Raw genomic sequence first — 22,576 nt, forward strand, 5'->3', positions numbered from 1 at the left:
CACTGAAATCTATAATGCAATCGTCGAGTTGAACCATCATAACACACAAGTTAGTTTCTGTTGGATTCCTAGCCACTTGGGCATTCCAGGTAATGAACGTGCAGATTCCGCTGCTAAAGATGCATGCAATCAACCTCTCATTTCACCAGTCATGTTGCTATTTCTGACTTTATTAATTGTATAAAACAGTCTCTTTGAGCAAAGTGACAAATCGACCGGATGGCTACTGTAGATAACAAACTTCAGCATATTAAAGATTCTGTGTTGCCATGGGACTCCTCATGCAGAAAAATTCATCGTGAGGAAGTTATCCTCTGTTGATTCCGATTAGGTCATACTAGTCGCACACGAGTACCTGATGTCAGCAGGACATGCACCACTATGCACACAATGCAATTGCCGCATGACTGTGCTCCTCATACTTGTGAATTACATATGTTATGCGGCGTTGTTGTAGATTTAAATTACATAGAAACATTTGCCAAATTCTGGGCAATAATAAGGAAATTTTAGACTAGGTGTTACTATTTTTACGAAGTGTTAATATTTTACACAAAATTAAAAATTGTATTTATTTTTTATTCTATTGCTGAAGAATTATTTTAACGTATTTGATTTTCATTTAATTGTTATGATTTTTAGATATTTTTTACTCTGTATCCTTTTACAACCTCGGACTTCATTAAATTTATCGATGTTTATTTAAATTTTATATATTTTTTTACTTTGTTTCCTTTTAAATAAATTTTAACTTATTAAGTTTCCCACTGTGATATTAGTTTTAAGATTTTTAGTGATTTTATCTGTGTTATTAGTTGTAAGTTTTAGCTTCCCGTTATCTGAGTTGGGAGCCCTTTAATACCCCATTTGGACTTTATTAAATTCTTTTTATTTTTAGTTAAATTTTACATTTTTAGTTTTATGCTTATTTTTAATTTTAGTTTTATGTCTGTGATATTAGTTTTAAGTGTTTTTAAAAAGAAATTTTAGCTGTTATATTAGTTGTAAGTTTTTGTTTAAATTTTAGTTTGTAAGGTAGTTCTATTTTTATTATTTTTTTTTTTTTATTACGGGTGATATTAAATTTTTTTTATATTTAATGGTACTTTAAAGGAAATTTTTTTAAATATTGTTTTCTTTTTTGTATGCATAGGTATTATTGAGTGCAGGGCATGATGGTCTGATACTGTTATGGGATTTGCAAACAGGTAGTCAGTTGGCTTCATTTCAAAACACTGTTGATAACAGCGGTCATGGAGCTGTTTTTGATGCTAAATGGTCTCCAGATGGTTCCATGATGGCTGCTACTGATTCACATGGGCATATTCTTTTGTTTGGACTTGGTTTTGTTAATGATAAAATTAAAAAAGTAAGTAAGATGCGAACTTTTTTAAAAATCTATAACAGTTTTGTGAAATATAGTTTTTATCCATTTTTTTTATTTTACACCAAACATTGCTTTCTATTATTGTGTAAGGTGTGTTATAATAATTTAATGATATTGAAAATATTGCAGTTAAATAAAATATTGAAACCATGAAGATATTATAGTAATATTAATGTTGAGAAATAATTTGTATTAAAACAGACATTGTAATTTAAAAGTCATTGTTGTAAATGTAAATAAAAACTGCTGTCCAGTTTGTCTTTTGCTATTGATCAAGTGATTACATTGATCTATGCTGTCTGAATTAAAAATGTGTTTTGCCATTATCTTATGTAACAGGTAATGTTAATTGTATTTATACTAACTTAGAAATGGCTGATATGCATTTAATATATGGTCTCGCATGTTGCAACACCCTTGAGGCGAGACGGCTATATCAGGAACAATTAGCCAATCAAGTATTACCTTCTCACACGTGTTTTCATCCATTCATAGATGGCTCACAGACACAAAGTTAAAACCTGAAAAGCATGGTAAGTTAGGATGATCACATTCAATATATACACCCAAATTCGAGGAGGGTGTTAGATGAATGAAATATATAACCGTTCAAAGTAATATAGAGCTGGCTTTGTAGTTCAATGTATAATGTAACAGTGTGGAAGGTTTGGCATGAGCTGCAATTCTGTGCCTATTACTCTTGGTGAGTGCAAGCTATTTTACCTAGAGATTACTCTCTGTGTTTCCCTAAAATGTATTAATCCAAATTTTTTGAATGATATTCCAAACAGATGAATCGGTCGAGGAGGCCCAATTGTTATGGCCTGCAGTCTCTTCTGATCTCAATCCTCTTTGATTTTTTCTTATGGAACCATTATAGACACTTGTATGCAACACCTCTGTGAAAACTGTAGAAGAATTGCAAGCAAAAATTCTAAATGGGATTGAGATGTTTCATCAGATACTTGGCATCTTTAAAAGAGCCCCACAGTCAATGAAAAAAAAAAAAACACCTGGTTACATGTATTTTGAATGAGGGCTGCCATTTTTAACAGCTGTTGTAGTTTCTTTTATTAATGCTTTATTATCTGATGAGGTAATTTATTGTTAAATAAATTTTAATTGAAAAAAAAAACATTTTGTTTAATAAAACTAGCGGTTATTAAATGAAAAATGTGTAATGCAAATAATTTTTCAATATTAATATTATTTATTATAATAATATTTAATTGTAATATTTTCAGTATTATTTAATTATTATAATTTATTACATGATAATATTATACGGTAATATAATAATATTATAATATTATTATATGATAATAAGTTATTTAATTTTTAATCTAGTGTGACTCGCTTGAAGAATTTTTTCCATAACTTTGTTATTTATTTTAGAATAAATAAGATATCATCTTCATTGTCATAAAACGTTTAGCATTTTTTTGTAATAACAAAATTTAAAGAAAACAGTGGTTACAAGGATATTAACAATTAAAAAGTTTACATGGCTGCCATTTTGAAATGGATTGAGTGATCTGGTTCATTATTTTTAAACACGTAAACATCTAGGTATCTAGCAGTATATGAAATTTCAGCTTTACGTGGTTAACCATTCCTGAGAAATAAATTTTTATGTTAAAAATACAAAATGTTGGAAAGCTGGTAAATGGAGTGTTTCTGGACATATATTGGTATAAAGTTTTTTGTTTATTTCAGTGTGGGGGACCATCCTATAATTCTTGAAATTGCTTGTGTAAACACACTGTGTATGTACATATAAAAAATAAATTTAGTCATTCAGTTATGTTTGATTCTTTGCAATTCCGTAGGTGTGATGTTTTTGCCATTTTAATTTTTCTACAGGTTTTTATAGGTGGTTTGCCATTGCCTTCCCAATGTGGTTAATTGTAATCCAACCATCAAAGAACACTGGTATCCACAGTCTAGTATTCAAATCCATATAAAAGTAACTGTCTTTACAAGGACTTGAACCTTACAACTCTTGACTTCTAAAATAGCTAATTTTGTGATGATGAGTTTAACCACTAGACTAACCCAGTGAATTATATATATATATATATATATATATATAACACCTGAAAACTTAACCACCATAACACAGTAACGGATTATCCTGTCTTGATGGTGTGAGTGGTAACTCTTGGTCTTTTGTCCAGAGGTGCCAGGTTTGAATCCTTGTCATGCATGACATTTTCATACGCTACAAAATTTACATTTCATCTCATCCTCTGAAGCAATACCTAATGATGGTCCCATAGGCTAAAAAAAAGAAAGTAGAACAGATAACAGATAAGAAACAAATAATAGGTATTAGAGGTTTGTAATAACGATAAAAACAATGAATATTATTAAGAGGATGATGTTTTGATGAAGGACGTAATAAATTATATTGATTAGCAATAGTGATATTGCGAACAAAGTGAAGTATGACATTTTAAATTTATATCATTCCAGTAATGGCAGTGGAGTTGTAAGTTCGTCATAACAAATTTTAGGGTTATAATAGTGATAATTTAAGTTCTTCTAAATTTTAAGTTTTTTTAAATTATTAATGTAATTATACAATTGTATACTAAATGATGATACAGGATCCCGCAACAGTCGATTATTGGTGTTAGTGTTTTAAGTCTACTTATCTGTTATTGTGTTTTGTTGGTTTTCAGTTAATATGTTATATTTAATTAGCATGTTGGATTAATATGTGATGTGTCTTTGAAAATCAATAAAATACAGTTGTATCAATAGGAGAGTTCCCAGACAGAATAAAAAAAAAACTTTCATAGAAATTTGATCAATTTTTATTTTTGTCCGCGTTTAACATGCATTCTTTTCTTGTAAAAAAAAAAAAAAAAAAAAAAAAAAATATATATATACATTAATTTTTTGCCTTACTTTTTATTTATGGGTACGTAAAATTAATTATATGTTTTCAGTATGTGACTAAATTTTTTGTACATCATTACCAAAAATTTAATCGATCCAAATGTATAAAAATAACTTCTCAGATCACATTGTTAAATGACAGAAAGTTTCAGAATTATAGTACAATTTTTATAAAAGAAAAACAATTATTAAATTTAAAATTTTTTAAATATGACAAGCTGGAGTGTAAAAGTTTGTATGCATTGCTGTTATCCAGTAACTGAGAAAAATAAGTGAAGAATATCCCATTAATTTGTGAAACATCAAATTTTACATGTTTAAAATCCATTTATTGATATGTAAATTAGTTAAAATAGTAAATAATAATAATTTTTTTTATCTTTCAAAATTTTTAAAAACTTGCTTTATACTTTTTAGTCAAATTTATACTTTAATCAAATTATTATCATAGATTGCATGAGATTATTAATTAGTAGGTTAATTTGGATTTCAAAAGATAACATCATATATTTAAATTTCTAATATATTTATAAAATATTAAACAAATTTCAATCAAACATTTATTATACAAAGTAATGAAATAGTGAAGTTTTGTAATTTTTTACACCCACATCCTTGAATTCCACCCTTAATTTACCTCCATACAGGGAGATGTTTGCAAAAGTAATGGCGGAATATTGTATTGTCATCCGACCTTAGTAACTGTGCAGAATTTCATCAATTGGCAATGTCGGGAATATGTTAAGTTAAGGATGCAAGATTTGAGGTCAACATGAAAAAAAAATATTGTCAGTTAAAGAAAAACCAAGTAATAATAAATTGCCTCTGAGAAGGGTGCATGGACAAGAAGGCTGATTCCGCACCTGGCCATGTGGATTTGGAGGAAGCACAGTGAGGTCACATATCACCTCACGCAATTCCTCTTGGGACATGGGGAAGTCACATATCACCTCACGCAATTCCTCTTGGGACACGGGGAATTTGAGGCGTACTTGGACCGCTTCAAGATCCGATGAACCCTGGACTGTATCTATTGCAGCCAGTTGGACACCCCACTTTGTACTTTTTATGAATGTGACAGGTGGGCTGGGAGGTGTAGGCTTGCAGGCCTTGATTGGTTAACACCCAATAATGTGGTGGAACATATGCTGAAAGGCGGGGAGCATTGAGTAGGGGTCTCTATGCTGGTCTCAGGCATCCTACGGACCAAGTCAATGAGGTTGCAGAATGGGGCTTGGACTGATTGTCCTTCTTGATGCAATTAGTGCCATCCCATCCCATCATGGATTCAGGATGTTCTAACCTTAGGATATAAGTCATTTTTTCTTTTACATTGGATTGTATTTTAGTATATTGCTTATTTATACTATGTCTTATATTATGCTATATTGTTATATTGTATTCCTATGAATCTTCCTCATGTGTTTGCTCTCTGATGCGTGTTGTATAGACTCAGCCTTGCTACTATTATGGGCAGGACTGCTGCTCTAGTGACACCGGACTGAGATGTGGATTATATCGTATATGCTAATTATTGTAATTGGAACTTTATTTACCTGTCTTTGCTGAACTACACTTTCTATATGCCGTCAGTCGTACTTGTTATTTAACATTTGCTATTTATCTCTACAGTTCTTTCTTACTGTAGGTGCATGCTAGATATGGTGCCCTAGTGATCTCTAGGTGGTGACCTTTTCTATTTTCCCATTATCATTAGTGTATTGTAGTTGTAAGAAGATATGTTTTTTTCTTTTTTATTGTTGTATTTGAATTATTGTGTTATTCATGCGCTTTGATTAAAAAATGGCCTCTGGCCATATAGGTTTTTGCTGGGTATACCTTCTTTGTCTCATATTGAGACTTTACATTGTCTTGTGACAAATACTCTGCTGTGGCTCCTTCATGCTGTTTAGCCTTACGGTCCTTGTTTATTATATTTCTCCTGATTTTAATTGTGTTGAATTTGCTCGTCTTATGTTTTTTCTTCAATATATGTTATGTAATGGTGCAACCCTATAAGCGCTTTTTGTAAGAGGTGTTTAGGGGCTGTCGTATGCATCATAGGTGAGGCTGGTGTTTTTTGTGTTTATAAAAAAAAGTGGGGAGCTGGTGAAAAAATATATGGTCGCCAGAAGACGAAGCGTGGAACTGTGAGGGCCAGGGGAGAGCCTTCTTGCTGAGGGCATCCTTTGCTTGAACCGCATGCAAGAGTGGTTTGAGTCGGGGTGTTCGATGAAGCATCAAGTACCCCAAGTTATGTGGGGAGGGTGTGCTGGACAGGGGAGTATACCCAGACAATGTGTAGATATAGGAAAAGGGAAGGGTAGCCCTTGGGGAGGGACATTCAGGCCTTCCAGAAGTGAAAGGTCAGGGTATTCCTGTGATCCAAGGGAGGACCTGTATGGGGTTCAAGCAGGGATGGGTTTAGTCATCGCCACGATTCATGGGTGCGGCTAAGGTAAACGTCTCTTAGGTGAATGCCAGTCACCCCATGTGAGATTAAAAAAATGTTGAATTAAAAAAATAAATAAATAAATAAATTGTATTTTATCAAACTAGTCAATCCATCTAGTGTTTTATTAGCCGTAAACTTTAAGGGTTATAGTTCCCCATCATCAGGCTACTTCTTAGCATTAAAAACTGAAGTTTTTAGTTAAATAATCGAGTTTGTCTGTTATAGTCAACCATGAAGAATGCAATGCTAAAAGTGTTTAGTGATACTCCTTCTGAAATATGTCTAGATTAGAGAATAATGCTTACATGATAGGTGATGTGTAAAGCAGAGCCATTTTAGTAAGGTGCTCTTTCATCTGTTTACAGCCATACATCTACTCCTCTCTGCAAGCGCCTTGCTATAATTGCTCAGCTATACATAGTTAAATGTTTGTTAGACAAGACAGAAGGAAAAAGAACCTTATATTCAGAAATATTACGGTCACAACTGTAAGTTAACTTTTATCTCTCCCAATTCATCTTTGGTTATCCTGTTTCATTTTCCTTGATCATGGTCAAGGATAGTGAAACAGCCTTAAATAAGTTCCTTGAAAACTTGATTAGCTGCCACACCAGTTTCATCTGCAGTCCTCAAAAAGGGACTCATGTGCTGACGTAGTGGGGCTTGGTAGGATGATAAGGCAGCAATATCTGCTTTCCCACAGAGGGACTCTTGTTTCTTATCTAAAGGTTATATGTAGCTAATGTTTCAGGTTGTTAAATGTGATCCTACTATTTCTTTATAATTTAATATACCGTTTTAATATTATTGCTTTTACATGTTACAGCTACCTAAGGAGATATTTTTTCATACGGACTATAGACCTCTTGTAAGAGATGCTAGTCATAATGTGTTAGATGAACAGACTCAAGTAGCTCCTCATTTAATGCCGCCACCATTCCTTGTTGATATCGATGGCAATCCTTATCCTCCTTATTTACAACGCCTTGTCCCTGGTCGAGAGAATTGTCGCACTGAACAGTTAGTACCGAATATCATCATGAGTCCTGGTGGTAAGTTGTTTGTCTAGGTAGAATAGAATAGAATTATTTATTGACTGTATGTTTTATATGTATGAGGGCTGTTTTTTTCCAACCTCCGATGAGCTATAAAAAAAGACACATTGACATAAAATGATTTTATTACTAAATGTTGAGCAGTATCTAACTAATTTTTCTACAGAATCGCCAAAATGTATGTATCATATCATGACACCAACTTTCCAATTCTCTCTTCAAGGAAGTTTGCTGCCAGTGAGGAAAGGTACATCTTGACAGCCTTTGATGTTTGTTGCTGGCTAAATGTTGTTTTCCTAACCATGCCTTCAATTCTCAAAAGAGGTGAAAATGGCTAGCTGTTAGGTCTGGACTATATGGTGGATGGTCGAAAACTTCCCACTTGAATTGTTTCAGAGAACGTCTTACTCACAGCACAGTGCAATCGTGCATTGCGGACCAAAACCGAGCCGGACAAGAGCATGCATCTTTATTTGTTCTGGATCACTCTGTAGAGGTGACCTAAAAATTTACAATAAACTTCCTTTGTTATTGTTATTCTCTGCTCCATAAAGTCCACCAACAAGACATCTTAATGATCCCAAAAAACTGTAGCCATTGTTTTTCTGCTCAGTGTCTGTTTGAACATTTTTGGCTTGCTTGGAGAAGTATGCATCCACTGCTTAGATGTTCTTTGGTTTCTTAGATGTTCTGGATTGTGATACTGGATCCAAGTCTCATCACCAGTAACGATAAACATTAATAACTCTCCCTCCTCATTATTGTAACATGTGAGAAACATTAAGGCTGATGCTATTCGCTGCGTTTTGTGATCGTCACTCAACATTTTTGGGACCCAGTGTGCAGACAGTGTTCAGTATCTGAGATCTTTAGTCACAATTGTGTACAGAGAAAACCTTGAAATTTCTGGGATTTCTGCAGAAAGTTCACATATTGTAAACTTCTGTTAGTTATGGACAAAATCACCAACACGCTCTGCTCGTAGCTTGGCACAGACTGATGCAATGGTAGAGGTTGTGGCAGTTGTTGGAGGGGGGGGGAGGTGCAATTGCACAACGTGCACACCTGGCTCTCACCTATCCACCTATCTTTTGTTTACTTAGATGCACAATCTGAGGTTGAAAAAAAACAGCCCTTGTGTATATGTGTGTGTGTATTATTTTTATTTTTATAAAATCTATTTTTTCAAGATCCATATCACCTCTGTACTAATAATTTAAATATGTATGATTCAGCTTGATCCACCCAAGGTACAGAAAATAAAATAAAATGAAATGACACTAGCCTTATTTTTTTCATAATTCCTACAAAAGTACTTTCGCAGTAACCTGCATCTTCAGTTGTAGATTTTTATTTTTGTAAAATACTTTGTATAAAACTACATATTAAACATAAAAATTAAAATTATAATGAAAAGTTTAAAAATTTAAAATGTTAAAATTATATATAAAATATTTGACATCAATTAAAAGTAAAATAAAGTAAATTAAAAACATACTACATGTATATGTAATATAATATAGTATTGCACTATTAAATAAAATGTCTGTGTAATATTTGAAAAAGTGCTGCTATCTATTGCAGCTTTTATAAGTGTGTCCTCAATTTCTGTTTGTGAGTTAATCAAGTTGAATCCCTACCTATTTTTTATTTACATAATACTTTTCCAAAATATCTAGATTTATACTGTGATCTTTTATATCTCCTTTCTTAATTTCCAGTATTTCTAAATAGGTATTAATATCTGAAATAGAATGTTTATTATAAATGAGGTGATCAGCAACATTAGAGAAACCCAGTTTTTTATTTTTATAATGCCCAAAATGTTCATAAAATCTGGCTTTAAAAGATATATTGGTTTTACCTTTATAAATGTCCTCACAATCATTACACTTTATCTTATAAACCCCGCATAAATTGTATAAATTAAACGAATCATCAGAAATAACAGAATTAATTGCATGATGAAGAATGTTTGGGGAGGCCCTCGACACTGATATACATAATTTTTGTTTCCTAACATGCGATACATGATTTTAATCTGTTTTTTGATGCTGGAAATGAATATGAACTCAGAATCTTTCTATCACCCACCATTTTTGAAAAATTTTTTAATTTTAATAAAAGGGTTTTTTTTATCTTTCAACATATAGTTAGCAGCTCCTATGTTTTATTTTGTTAGCACATTTTTTATTATTTATATTTGTTAACAAAATTTATAAGCTACAAATAAACAATACTAGACAAAGAATTAAATCATATCATAGTGACATATTATGTCATGGACAAGATTAATCATATATGTGCAAGTCAAAGCATGCAGCTGAAAACACAGCTGTGTTGTTTATTAAGCGCTGAATTTAGGAATGAATTAATTTTGTTCAGTCTTATTGCTGCTTTAAGTTTGTTAATAGTGCAGTGTCATAGCCCCTGGAAATTGTGTAAATGATGTGGGGATGCCTTTTCTTATATATATGGTCAGTTTACGGTAAAATCAAGTAGAAAAAACATTACAGTTTTAATTTAAAAGACATATAATTTGTATTTTCAGTGTAAAATTAGTGATCAGGATAAAACATGGACTTCTCATATAGTATGCACTGATCGTTCTGTATATTTAAGAGGATGGCTGAAAGGTAAATGGAAGGCTTTGCCTTTGGTGTATCTATGGTTTGGCATGAACCAAAGGATCATGTAACCGATTGTTAGGTTTGTTTAACTAGTGTGTCTGGAATTTCTAAAAAATCTAAACTTAACTGAAATATATATCCTTCATTGCAGTCTGCAATCATGCCTGTACCTCACAGTGAAATTATTCCAGTTTGTGAGCCACATGTGAATGTATGTTTCGAAAGCAATGATGAAGAATCGGGCAGTACTGAAGAAGACAATGATTTTGATTTTGAATTAACTTTCAATAAGCCACATCTTATATCACAAGGTGAATTAAATGACTTGGTTAGGGATTTATCAAAAAATCAAGCTGAACTGTTAGGATGAAGACTGCAAGGAATTTACTTTTAAAAAAAATACAAAAATTTCAGGCTTTCGAAGCCGACAAAAAGAACTTTCTCAGTACTTTATTGATAAAAATTATTTGATTGTTGCACAAATATTGATGAGCTTATGTTGGTTCTACTACACAAAGGTAACAAAAATCCTTCGATACCAATTACTTATGGTATTAATTTGAAAGAGACATACGATGTGATGAAAGACATTCTTGAAAAAATAAATTATAAAAAACATTGTTAGAATGTAAGGATTTGAATGATAGGTATTTTGTTAGGCATGTAGTCAGGGGTACATCTGTTTTCTTTGGGAATGGGACAGCCGAGCTAGGGATAAACATTATGTTACCAAAGAGTGGAAGAAACGAGACAACTTAATTCCGCCCTTGCCCTTCTTTTGCCTGATGTTTGAAGAGCTGTTTGGTTGCATTGTCCGTGACCATTTAGGCTTCAGAAAGGTTTGTGCACATTGGGTGCCGCATGTCTTAATCGAACATCACAAAAAAATCCGAATGGGATTTGCTTTGGAATTTTTAATGCGCTACACAGAAAAAGGTGATAAGTTCCTTAATTCAATTGTTGCCGGTGATGAAACATAGATTTCATATTTCACGCCAGAGAGAAAATGGCAGTCAAGTGAATGATGTCATCTTCAATCACTTCAAGTCAAGCCACAGCTATTTGGATGCAAACTGATGGCCACAGTCTTTTGGGATCGGTTTGGCATACTGCTGATTGATGTCATGCCACGTGGAAAACTATAAATGCAGAAGCCTACTGCATAACTCTATGTAAGTTACGGTGTGCCATTTAAAATCGGCGATGTGGGCAGCTGACGACTGATGGCATCGTTCTGTTGCACTATAATGCACATCTACATCCACATGTTGCGGTTCCGACATGTGATTTACTGAGAACATTTACATGGGAAATTTACGATCACCCACCATATAGTCTGGACATAGCTCATCCTGATTACCATTTGTTTGGGAAATTAAAAGAATTTTTGAGTGATAAGCAATTCGTGGGTGATGATGAAATTAAAACTGCTATTAATCAGTGGCTAAATGGACTGATGGAGAAGAATATGACAAGGGTATATTGAAGGTGGCAGATCACTACGATAAATGTCTTAATTCATGTGGTGATATATATATAAAGTAGTTTATATTGTACATAGTTTAAGAGAAATAAAAGATATTTATAAAGTTTTCAGAATAAATTTTTTTACAATGAAGCGGTCTTTACTTTAAAGACCATACATTTAATAAATGAATACAAATGAAGAGTTTATGAAATGCAGGTTAAAATTCTACGTTAAACACATTTTTTCATCATAGACCCTGTTTATGATTTTGTTTTTAATGAGAATTGGCTGACATTTATAAAAACATGATGGGGCTATCCATTTTCAAAACAATAATGGAGATCAACAAAAAATGTACATTCTCTTGCTTTGAATTTCTAAATAATTAGTTTAACCATGCCCAATGAAATGTTTTTGATGAATTCACCTTTTTCAGGACATAATTTGTAAAAATATTAAATTATTATATTAAAGATAGCGAACTTAATTAAAATAAAATTTAAACTTTTACCAAGTGGTGGAAGCAGCTGTTTTTAACAGTTTGTAATTTTTTAATGAAATCTGTTTTCTTAAGATTTTTGTTCTGTATGTCATATGCTAAATTCATTATTTTCCATGAATTTGGAGCTGTTTACAGATCTTTAAAGATAGAGTTTTACTTATTTTAAAAATGTTTTTCCAGATCAAATATCATATAAAACCACTAATTTTCTTCCATTATTTATGTTAGAGAATTTCATTCCAAAATAATTTTCCCTTTGAAGCAGAAATCAGGGCTAAATGTAACATCAAAAACAAAGAAAGCACTTCGACATATGTTATGATTTTTTTTTTTTATTAATTTGGACCTGCAGAATGAGTATCTGTTTTATCATGGGACACTTATACATATCAATATCTTTGTGTAATGTATTTTAATTATTGTTGGCTGAAAATAAATTGAAAATTTGAAATTATGCAGTATTTTGGCTTTTACTTATAATAATTTTTAAAACGAGTTTTTGAATCCATTTTGATAATTGCTTAACAAAGTGCATCTACCAGGAATTAATAAATTAATTTTAAATTACTTACTTTATAAAAAATTTAAAAAGAGTATTATAACAAAAATGCTGTCTAGGTCATGCTTGATTAAAAGCTATGATCTTTTTTATTTTTTCATTTTAAACCCAAATAAATTGACTACAAAGATTTTACTTTTAATTTTGAAAAAAATTATTCTGGTTAGCGATTATAAAAGGACTAAAATAGCAGTTTTTCCTTTCTTTTTATTATTCAGGTCTATACAACATTTATGATATCTCTAAAAGTATCATCATTTTCTGTTTCAAAAGTTAACAATAACTTGAAAATTAGGTTATTATCATACTACATTTAGAAACCTCAGTAACATATGTGCATTTATATAAATAACAGTTTGATAAATTTAATTCTGAACTATTTATATAATAAAAGTAATCAGAGTAAGTAGTTTTTTAGTAAGTAGTTAAGTAATTTTTGTATTTATTGCTGTTCTGTTTGAAATATATGTAAGACAGTTTTAGTGGCCATTATTGCTTATTGCTGCTATTTTAGGCTGGCCATTCAATTTTAGATGATATTAATGTTTTATAAATGTTTTTAGTTATAAAATTGTGATTATTATAATGCATTTGACTTTGTTTTATTTAGGACAGCAAGAAGTTATTGAAGGACTTGATGAACCTCGTTCAAACATCGACCAGATGATACAAGCACTAGTAAATAGATCTGGCAACGATCAACCCAATGCCAGCAATGCATCATCATCACCGCATAATAATCAGCGGCAGTCTACTTCACCTCGATCATCACGTAAGTAGTGTTTAAAAGTTTTGAGACTATTACTCAATATGTGGCCATTAGCTATTGAAAATGACAATAGAATGCATCAAAAATGTACCCAGCATCATTTAATTTTGATGATTTATAGAAATCTGTTAAGATCATTAAAAATATTGTTATAAATTGTTTATTATGGTCATAAATAATATCAGTTATAAATAAATACAGTTATAATCGTTTATGATCATAGTTGTTTGTCTTTAAAGGAGTATTACACTAATCCTTCATTATTTATAGAAAATATGCTGCAGTAATTTACTAGAAATTGTGAGACTTCATTAGTATGGGAAAAAGATTTTTATTAATTAACGATTCAACAAGTTAAAATCAGTTTATTTTTGATACAAAAAAACTTAAATATTTTCATGAAAAATTTCTATATAGCATTTTGTGAATGCAGAGTTTACAATTAAGCGTGTCATATTTTATGAAATTCTTTCCTTAAAAATCTCTTTTTTCTTTTGGAAGACCCACGCTGATCATTGTCAAACATTCTGCAGTGTACAGTGCTTCTGGACAATCACCTTATTCAAATGTCTTAATTTTACATTTATAGAGAGATTTTTGTTGTACATATTTGTTTTAGATAGTAGGCCAATCTAATTTTTGCCTGATTTTTAGGGTTATTATTTCTTGGCCATTCAAATCTGTAGTTTTTACTCCCTTCAGTTGACATGGTAGATTTTATGTGGTTTTTACTATCTTGCATTTGCAGTTGATTCAGTTATCTTGTCAGAGAATCCCAAAGTAGCGATAGAACAAATAAATATATTACTTGAAGTAGCAGAAAGAATAGATATCTTACAAATATCTTTTGAAAAAACAGAATTTATGACAAATATAAAAATGGTCGCCTTTAAATAATTTAATTGTAAAATTATATCTACATTCTTAATCTACCTTCATAGCAGTATACTGTTAGACGATTCAATATCTAAACATTAGCAAAATAAAGAAATGACTTGTAAAAAATTAAATTATTTACCTTTCGCTGTGTTGATGAAAGTGTATAATTATATATATTTATTAAGAAATATATATTTAAATTCTATTAAATAAACCATGTAGTACAGTATAGTACTACATAAATAGATGGTTTATTTAATAGAATTTAACAGTCCAGAGGAATAATATGAATTTTAAAAAGATTAATTTCAATAAAATAAAAAAAATATATATACATGCATGTCTAGTAACAAAATAGTTGTAATAAACATAACAAATAATTGTTATTTTCTTCTTATTATTAATTATCACTTTGTGTGTAAAAGAAAATATATGAATTTCTTGGATGAAATCTAATGCATTACATATGAACATAATATTATGTTCATAGTGTGTGATTAATTCTTAGTGCCATTCTGACTAAGCATTTCTTTTTTTCTTTTTTTAGATTTTTAAAAAATTACTATTTCATGAAAAAAAATTATCTGTGGATTCTTATATTTTTCATTATTTTGAAGTCTTCAGGTTTAAAAATATTAAAGTCATTCTTACAAAATTCTGTATGGACATGTGTGTTTTACAAATTAAAAATTTATACATTGACATCACCTTTGGTGTTATAGTTGACCAACAATTATGGAATTTGGTGTCATAGGTTGTGAATTATTCTTGATTCCATTAAGAGCTTTAAAAAAAATTGCTTGAGATGCACTACATTTCAAGGATTTGATGTATTCTCTTTATCTTAATAAAAAAATAATACCACGAGTTCAAATGGAAATAATATCATTTATAAATTTAAAAAAATCCTTTAGAGCATTTCCCTTTTCTTAAAAATTAAATTTTTAAAATTCCTTCACTATTTTAATTAAAAAAGACAATTCTTAAGAAAATGAGTAATTTTATTATGCAAATAATTCAACATTCAAGTGTAACATAGGAGGGAGAAGTTAAATTTTAAGCCCTGCTGAACTTACAAAAAATTTTAAGAAAAAAATTGCTAGCTATTCGTGTATGATTAGCAGATCTTCAAAGATGTATAATTATTCAAGAACGTCTGTATCATTACACTCAAACACTGTGATGGTTTATCAAAATCAAATTTTGTTTGTATTTTTTTATGTAGACAGTGTTTGAGAGAGATATTCTTATAAAAACTGCAATAGACAGCAGCACTCGTTTAAGTTGATATATAGTTATCATTATTTTAGTATTTTTATTTTTATATTTTTATAATGCAATAACGGAATTATTTAGAATATAATAATATATTTAGAAGTCTAAAAAAGGTCGGTAGGTTAGAAAATTTAGAGGGAAATGGATAGGTTGAATGTAAATGGAATTAGCGAGATTCGGTTGGAAGAGGAAAGCGACTTTTGGTCAGGTGAGTTTAGAATAATTAACTCAGCATCAAGTAAACGGCAGGCAGGAGTAGGTTTTGTAATAAGATAAGGAAGAGAGTAAAGTATTTCAAAATGCATAGCGGTAAAATCATTGTAATAAGGATAAAATCAAAACCTAAGCCAACAACAATTAATGTCTATATGCCTACAAGTGCCCATGATGATGATGATGATGATGAGGTAGAGTGTGTATACAATGACGAAGCAATTAAATACATAAAAGCAGATGAAAATTTAATAATACTTGGAGATTGGAATGCAAGAATTGGAAAAGGCAAGGAAGAAAATATTGTGGGTGAATACGGCTGGGCAAAAGGAATGAAAGAAGGGACAGACTCATTGAGTTTAGCATGAGATATGATTTAGTAATTGCCAACACCCAGTTTAAAAATCATAATAGAAGAATATACTCGTAGGAAATGCCAGGTGATAGAACATGGCATCAGATAGATTATATCATGGTTAAACAAAGATTTAGAAAGAGCTCATCGACTGTAAAGCTTATCCTGGAGCAGATATTGATAGTGACTATAATTTAGTGATAATCAGATGTAGATTGGCATTTAAAATCCTGAAGAAAAGATGTCAGATGAATTGTGGAATTTAGAGAAGCTTGAGGAAGAGGACGTAAAGAAGATTTTTGAGGAGGACATCGCAAGAGGTCTGAGTAAAAACAGTAAGGTAGAAAATAGAAGAAGACTGGGAGAATGTTAAAAAGGAAATTCTTAAATCAGCAGAAATGATCCTAGTTGGAACAAAGAGAACTGGTATAAAACCTTGGATATCACAGTATATATTGCAGCTGATCTATGAACATAGAAAGTATAAGAATGCTAGTGATGATGAAGATAAAAGGAACTATTGACAATTAAGAAATACTCTAAACAAAAGGTGCAAATTAAGAAATACTATAACCAGGAAGTGCAAATTAGTGAAAGAAGAGTGGATTAATGAAAAGTGTTCAGAAGTGGAAAGAGAAATGATCATTGGTAAAATAGTCATAGCATATAGAAACGTTAAGGAGAATTTTGTGGTACATAAATTAAAATCTAATAATGTGTTGAACAAAGATGGTATACCAATTTATAATACAAAAGAAATGGTCAATAGGTGAGTGGAATATATTGAAGAGTTATACGGAGGAAATGAATTAGAAAATGGTGTTAGAGGAAGTTGAAGAGGATGAAAAGGGAGATACAATACTGAGATCTGAATTTAATAGAGCATTAATAGATTTGGATGGCAGAAAGGCTTCTGGGATAGGCGGGATACCTGTAGATCTACTGCGCAGTGTAGGTGAGGAAGCAATACACAGATTATACAAACTGGTGTGTAATATTTACAAAAAAAAGGGAAGTTACGTCAGACTTCAAAAAGATTGTTATTGTCTTGATACCAAAGAAAGCAGGAGCAGATAAATGTGAAGAATACAGAACAATTAGCTTAACTACTTGTGCATAAAAAAAATCTTAACTAGAATTCTGTACAAAAGAATTGAGAGGAGAGTGTAAGAAGTGTTAGGAAAAGACCAGTTTGGTTTCAGAAGTATAGGGACAAGGGAAGCAATTTTAGCACTTGGCATACTTGGCATTTGTAGACTTAGAAAAGACATTTGATAAAATAGATTGGAATAAAATGTTCAGCATTATAAACAATTTAGGGTTCAAGTATAGAGATAGAAGAACAATTGCTAACATTTACAGGAATCGAATTGCAACAGTAATAGTTGAGGAACATAAGAAAGAAGCCGTAATAAAAAAGGGAGTCTGACAAGGATGCTCCCTATTTCAATTACTTTTTAATCTTTACATTAGCTGTTAAAGAAAAATTTAGATCCGAAGTAACAGTGCAAGGTGAAAAGATAAAGATGTTAGGATTAGCTGATGATATAATAATTCTTTCCGAGAGTAAAAAAGTTCAGAAGAAATGTGAACTTGAATGTGAAGATGAATGGTATGGATGAAGTCCTATGCAAGAACTACCACATAAAAATAAACAAGAACAACACTCAAGTAATGAAATGTAGTAGAAATAATGTAGATGGACCACTGAATATTAAAACAGAAAGAGAAAAGATTATGGAGGTAAAAGAATTTTGTTATTTGGGAAGTAGAATTACTAAGGATGGATGAAGCAGAAGCGATATAAAATGCCGAATAACACATGCGAAACGAGCTTACAGTCAAAAATATAATTTGCTTACATGAAAAATTAATTTAAATGTCCGGAAAACAGTTTTGAAAGTATATATTTGGACTATAGCTTTATATGAAAGTGAAACTTGGGACGATTGGAGTACCTGAGAAGAAAAGATTAGAAACTTTTGAAATTTGTTGCTATAGGAGAATGTTATTAAAAATCAGACAAGTGGATAAAGTGACAAACGAAGAGGTGCTGCAGCAAATCAATGAAGAAAGAAGCATTTGGAAAAATATAGCTAAAAGAAGAGATTTATATGCCGCATATTAGGGCATCCTAGAATAGTTGTTTTAATATTGGAGGGACATGTAGATGGGAAAAATTGTGCAGGTAAGCAACATTTGGAATATGTAAAACAAATTGTTAGGGATGTAGGATGTAGGGGATATACTGAAATGATACGACCGGTACTAGATAGAATCTTGGAGAGCTGCATCAAACCATTCAAATGACTGAAGACAAAAAAAACTGAATTATTTTAATCGTGAATGAGGATGCATGATCTTGCAAAAGTACTTTGCATGAAAAATTAAAATAAGACATGTCTTAACTTAATATTCTGTACTAGCTGGTTTATTTAATATAATTTAACAGTGCAGAGGAATAATATGTAACTTAAAAAGATTAGTTTTATATTATACTCTTCATTGAACAAATATCAATGATGTTATGACTTTTTCTGCCAGGTTGTGATTATTCAGGTGGAACATTACTTTAATTGTATCGGGTATTTATAACTATATTATTTGTTTATGGAATAAGGGAAAAAGTTATTTCAGTCTTGGGTGACTGAATTTCATTTTACAATTTATTGTAATTTAGGTGGTATGCGTGGAAGAGGTGATGTGGAAGGAGTGAGGCAGTCTATCGGCAATTGGCAGAGAGATGAATTCGCTTGGACACGTAGGCGGTTAATTACACCACTTGATAAAGGAACCCTTCAAACAACACGGCAGAAAGTGTAAGAATCTTTTTTTTACTTTAAGGGATAGCTAAGAAAAATTATTAAAGATAATTTTATTTATAAATGTCATATGATTTGTATACAGATGTCTTAAAAGGTGGAGCCAAACTGTAGGAAGTGATTCCTTCTTAATATACCGAAGAAAAAATGTCCAATGAATATAGGTCTGAAACGCATATGTTTGCTCCCTTTGTTATTTTCTGTTTTTAAGAAAAAATTATGTTTCAAGAACGGTTGGAGATAATACAGTGAAATTTAATATTTTATTTTAAAATAACATTTTTTAATACAAAAAAAATAATGATACTCTTCGTTGACAAATTTCAAAATGGCGGTTTCAATTTTTCAATCTTAAATATCTTAGGAATTATTAAATTTAACAAATTGTGTAGTATTATAAAAACAGTGAAGCATTTTATTGTGAATAAAATGACACTTTAGTTGTAAAAATCAGACGACAAACAGCAGAGTTATTGCAAAAAGTAGGCCTCAACTTGGCAGCCATCTTATCTTTTTATTATCTTGACTCACTTGATAACTAAACCAAATTTTCTGATTAAAATTGCTAAACATTCAACATTATGGAAATCTAATAATTACTGTAAGAGCATGTGACCATTTTTTTGTTGTTTTCTGATGAGAACAAACTATACATTTAGTGACCGATGTACATGCTCAAAAATTCCTGCCTGTTCCCTGATTGTTTGCAAAAAGTGGACGATTCTATCCTCAAACTCTATCCTCAGACTTTACATGTTCCCATAGAGTCTAAAGGTTCAGATGTGGGGAGTGTGCAGGCCAACAAATGGGACAGCCCTGACCATTCTACCTTCCTTGAAAATCATCAGTTAATTTTTCCTTGATGCCAATTGCAAGGTGGGCTGGTGCACCATCACGAATGAACTCATTGTGCTTTGCAAAGGAACATTCTCTAGAAGTTCAGGTAGGTCATTTGTTATGAATTCCAAATACGAGTCCGCTATCAATCTTATGTGGCAAAAAGAAAGGCCCAATTAGGTTATCCATGTAGACTGCTACCCAAACATTCAGAGAAAACTTGTGATGACTTCCTGCTTGAAATTCTGCATGAGGATTTTTCTCACATCAAACATGTCGGTTGTGGACGTTGTTTATACCATCCTTAGTGAAAGACATCTTGTCTGTAAAAAGAATGCTAGATATCTACTCGAAGGTATCGGCGCATTTGTTAATTAACCACCGACTGAATGCAATCCTTGAGGGGTTGTCACCTAGTAGAAGAGCTTGTACCTGTTGCAAATGGTACGGATACAATAATGGAGTGTAAAATATTGCATAATGTATTACGAGGTATGTTTTCTTGGACAGCATCTCTTCTACACAATAATTTTGGATCTTGTGCAAACTTGTTCAAAACCCTTTCTTCTACATTTGGGCGTTGAAACTGTTTTAGGTCTACCGTTACCAACTATGACAGCTTTAAATCTTACAGTTTCACTTAAACATGCATGACGACGTGAAAATAATCTTGTATCTGGCTGATGTTGGTTTGAATACTTTTCTTAGTAAAGTCTTTTTGCCTCCCTTGCAGCATTGCCATTGGCAAGACCATATGTAAAATGCATATCAGCAAGTTCATTATTTGTGTAATTTTGATTCATTTTAAATGGCAATTTTCATTAAAAAATCAATTTTCAAAATTCAGAGCACAGATATCACTATTCAATGCAAGTAACAAAACATGAAACCGTTTTGTTTATAAGTGAAAGAAAAAGAGTGTAAGGAAATAAACTAGCTATTTCAGTTGCAATTATCACAGAGTAGTTATTTATAGGTCTTTGATTAAGAAAATTTGTTTGAATAAACTATGCATTTGATTTTCACATTTTCTCATTGCTGAGAATAAATTGTTTCATTGCTAGTTCTTGCAATAATTATTATTAAATTTCCATAATGTTGAATTTTTAGCAATTTTAATCAGAAAATTTGATTTAGTTATCAAGTGAGTCACTGTATTAAAAAAGAAAACTCCACCATATCATTTGAGGCCTATATTTTGCAACAACTCTGTTGTTTGTCGTCGGATTTTTATGACTAAGGTGTTGTTTTGTTCATAAAAACTGCTTCATAATTTTTATAGTACAACACAATTTGATAAATCTAATAATTCCTAAGATTTTGAAAAATTGAAACGACTGTAATTTTGAGTTTGTCAATGAAGTTATTATTTTTTTCTTATTAAAAAAAATGTTAGTTTAAAGTAAAGTATTAAATTTCATTGCATTATCTCCAACCGTTCCTGAAAAATAATTTTTTTTCTTAAAAAACAAAATGGCGGACAGACAGATATTTGTCTGTATTTTAAACAAATATTTGTTTTCAGACCCTATGTTCACTGGACATTTTTTCTTCAGTGTGTTAAGTAGAATCACTTTCTATAGTTTGGCCTCATCTTTTATTTATCTTATTCTTTTCTACATATTAAAAGATATAGCAATTACATTTCACTCCAAATTTGTACTAAATAAGTACAATTTGTACTAAAATAAGTACGGTCTTATTTTATTACAAATTTGGTAAATAATTGTGTCGTGAAATGTTCTATTGTTACTCAACCAAATATGGAGGGAGTTATAATCTACTGTTAAGTTACTTTCAATGAAAAATTATTTTTGCCAACTTCTGTTTAATAAGATATTACAGCTTGTACCGGTAAACATTTTTTACTTGCTAATCAATTTGTATTTATTATCAATAAATACAATATTTCCTCTAATATTCCAGATTATTAGTCGTACAACATTTCTAAAATTTGCCACTTATTTTCAAATCTGTGCCTCAATTTCAATTTTTTTTATGATGGTGCAGTGTTTGAAATCTTTATTTTTAAACGGGGGTCAAGTTCTTTGAAAATTTTATTAAAAATTGCTTGTCAGTTAACCTGGTTGTACAAAAATGTTTGTATATGAGTCTGATTAGTTCATTTTGTTGTAACTTAATGATACTTTTGCAAATTTAACAAATTTTAAATATTATGATACAACCTATAAAAAATATTTATTAATACACGTATTACATATAATACATACATACTTGTAATACGTGCATTACATAGTGAGATCGTAACTAGCTGCTGTAATATTTTTTAATGATATACATATGACAGTCGGATTGAAAAATTAGTTACACCCTTGCCTTGACGTGTTCTTGAACTGAATGGGATATATTAGTGTCTTGTGGTGGGAGCACTGGTTATGTTGTCTTCATGCTCTCCCAGCAGCCATTCAGTACATGTGTAGTGTCGTCAATATGGCCTGTCCTCTA

At 31.1% G+C, this 22,576-nt stretch overlaps 1 protein-coding gene across 5 annotated transcripts in view; it reads left to right on the forward strand.

Annotated features, from left to right (window-relative positions):
• BRWD3 (bromodomain and WD repeat-containing protein) overlaps window positions 1-22,576 on the forward strand; it is a 153,525-nt gene that overhangs the window by 41,709 nt on the left and 89,240 nt on the right. For all 5 annotated transcript variants that reach the window (XM_075371709.1, XM_075371708.1, XM_075371710.1 and 2 more), the window contains 4 exons: window positions 1,154-1,369; window positions 7,573-7,798; window positions 13,571-13,732; window positions 19,132-19,270. In XM_075371709.1, the coding sequence (XP_075227824.1) occupies window positions 1,154-1,369; window positions 7,573-7,798; window positions 13,571-13,732; window positions 19,132-19,270 (743 nt within the window). The remainder of the gene's footprint in view (window positions 1-1,153; window positions 1,370-7,572; window positions 7,799-13,570; window positions 13,733-19,131; window positions 19,271-22,576) is intronic.

Source organism: Lycorma delicatula, chromosome 7, assembly GCF_047948215.1.
Source record: "Lycorma delicatula isolate Av1 chromosome 7, ASM4794821v1, whole genome shotgun sequence".
In the NCBI taxonomy this organism is placed as follows: Eukaryota; Metazoa; Arthropoda; class Insecta; order Hemiptera; family Fulgoridae; genus Lycorma; species Lycorma delicatula.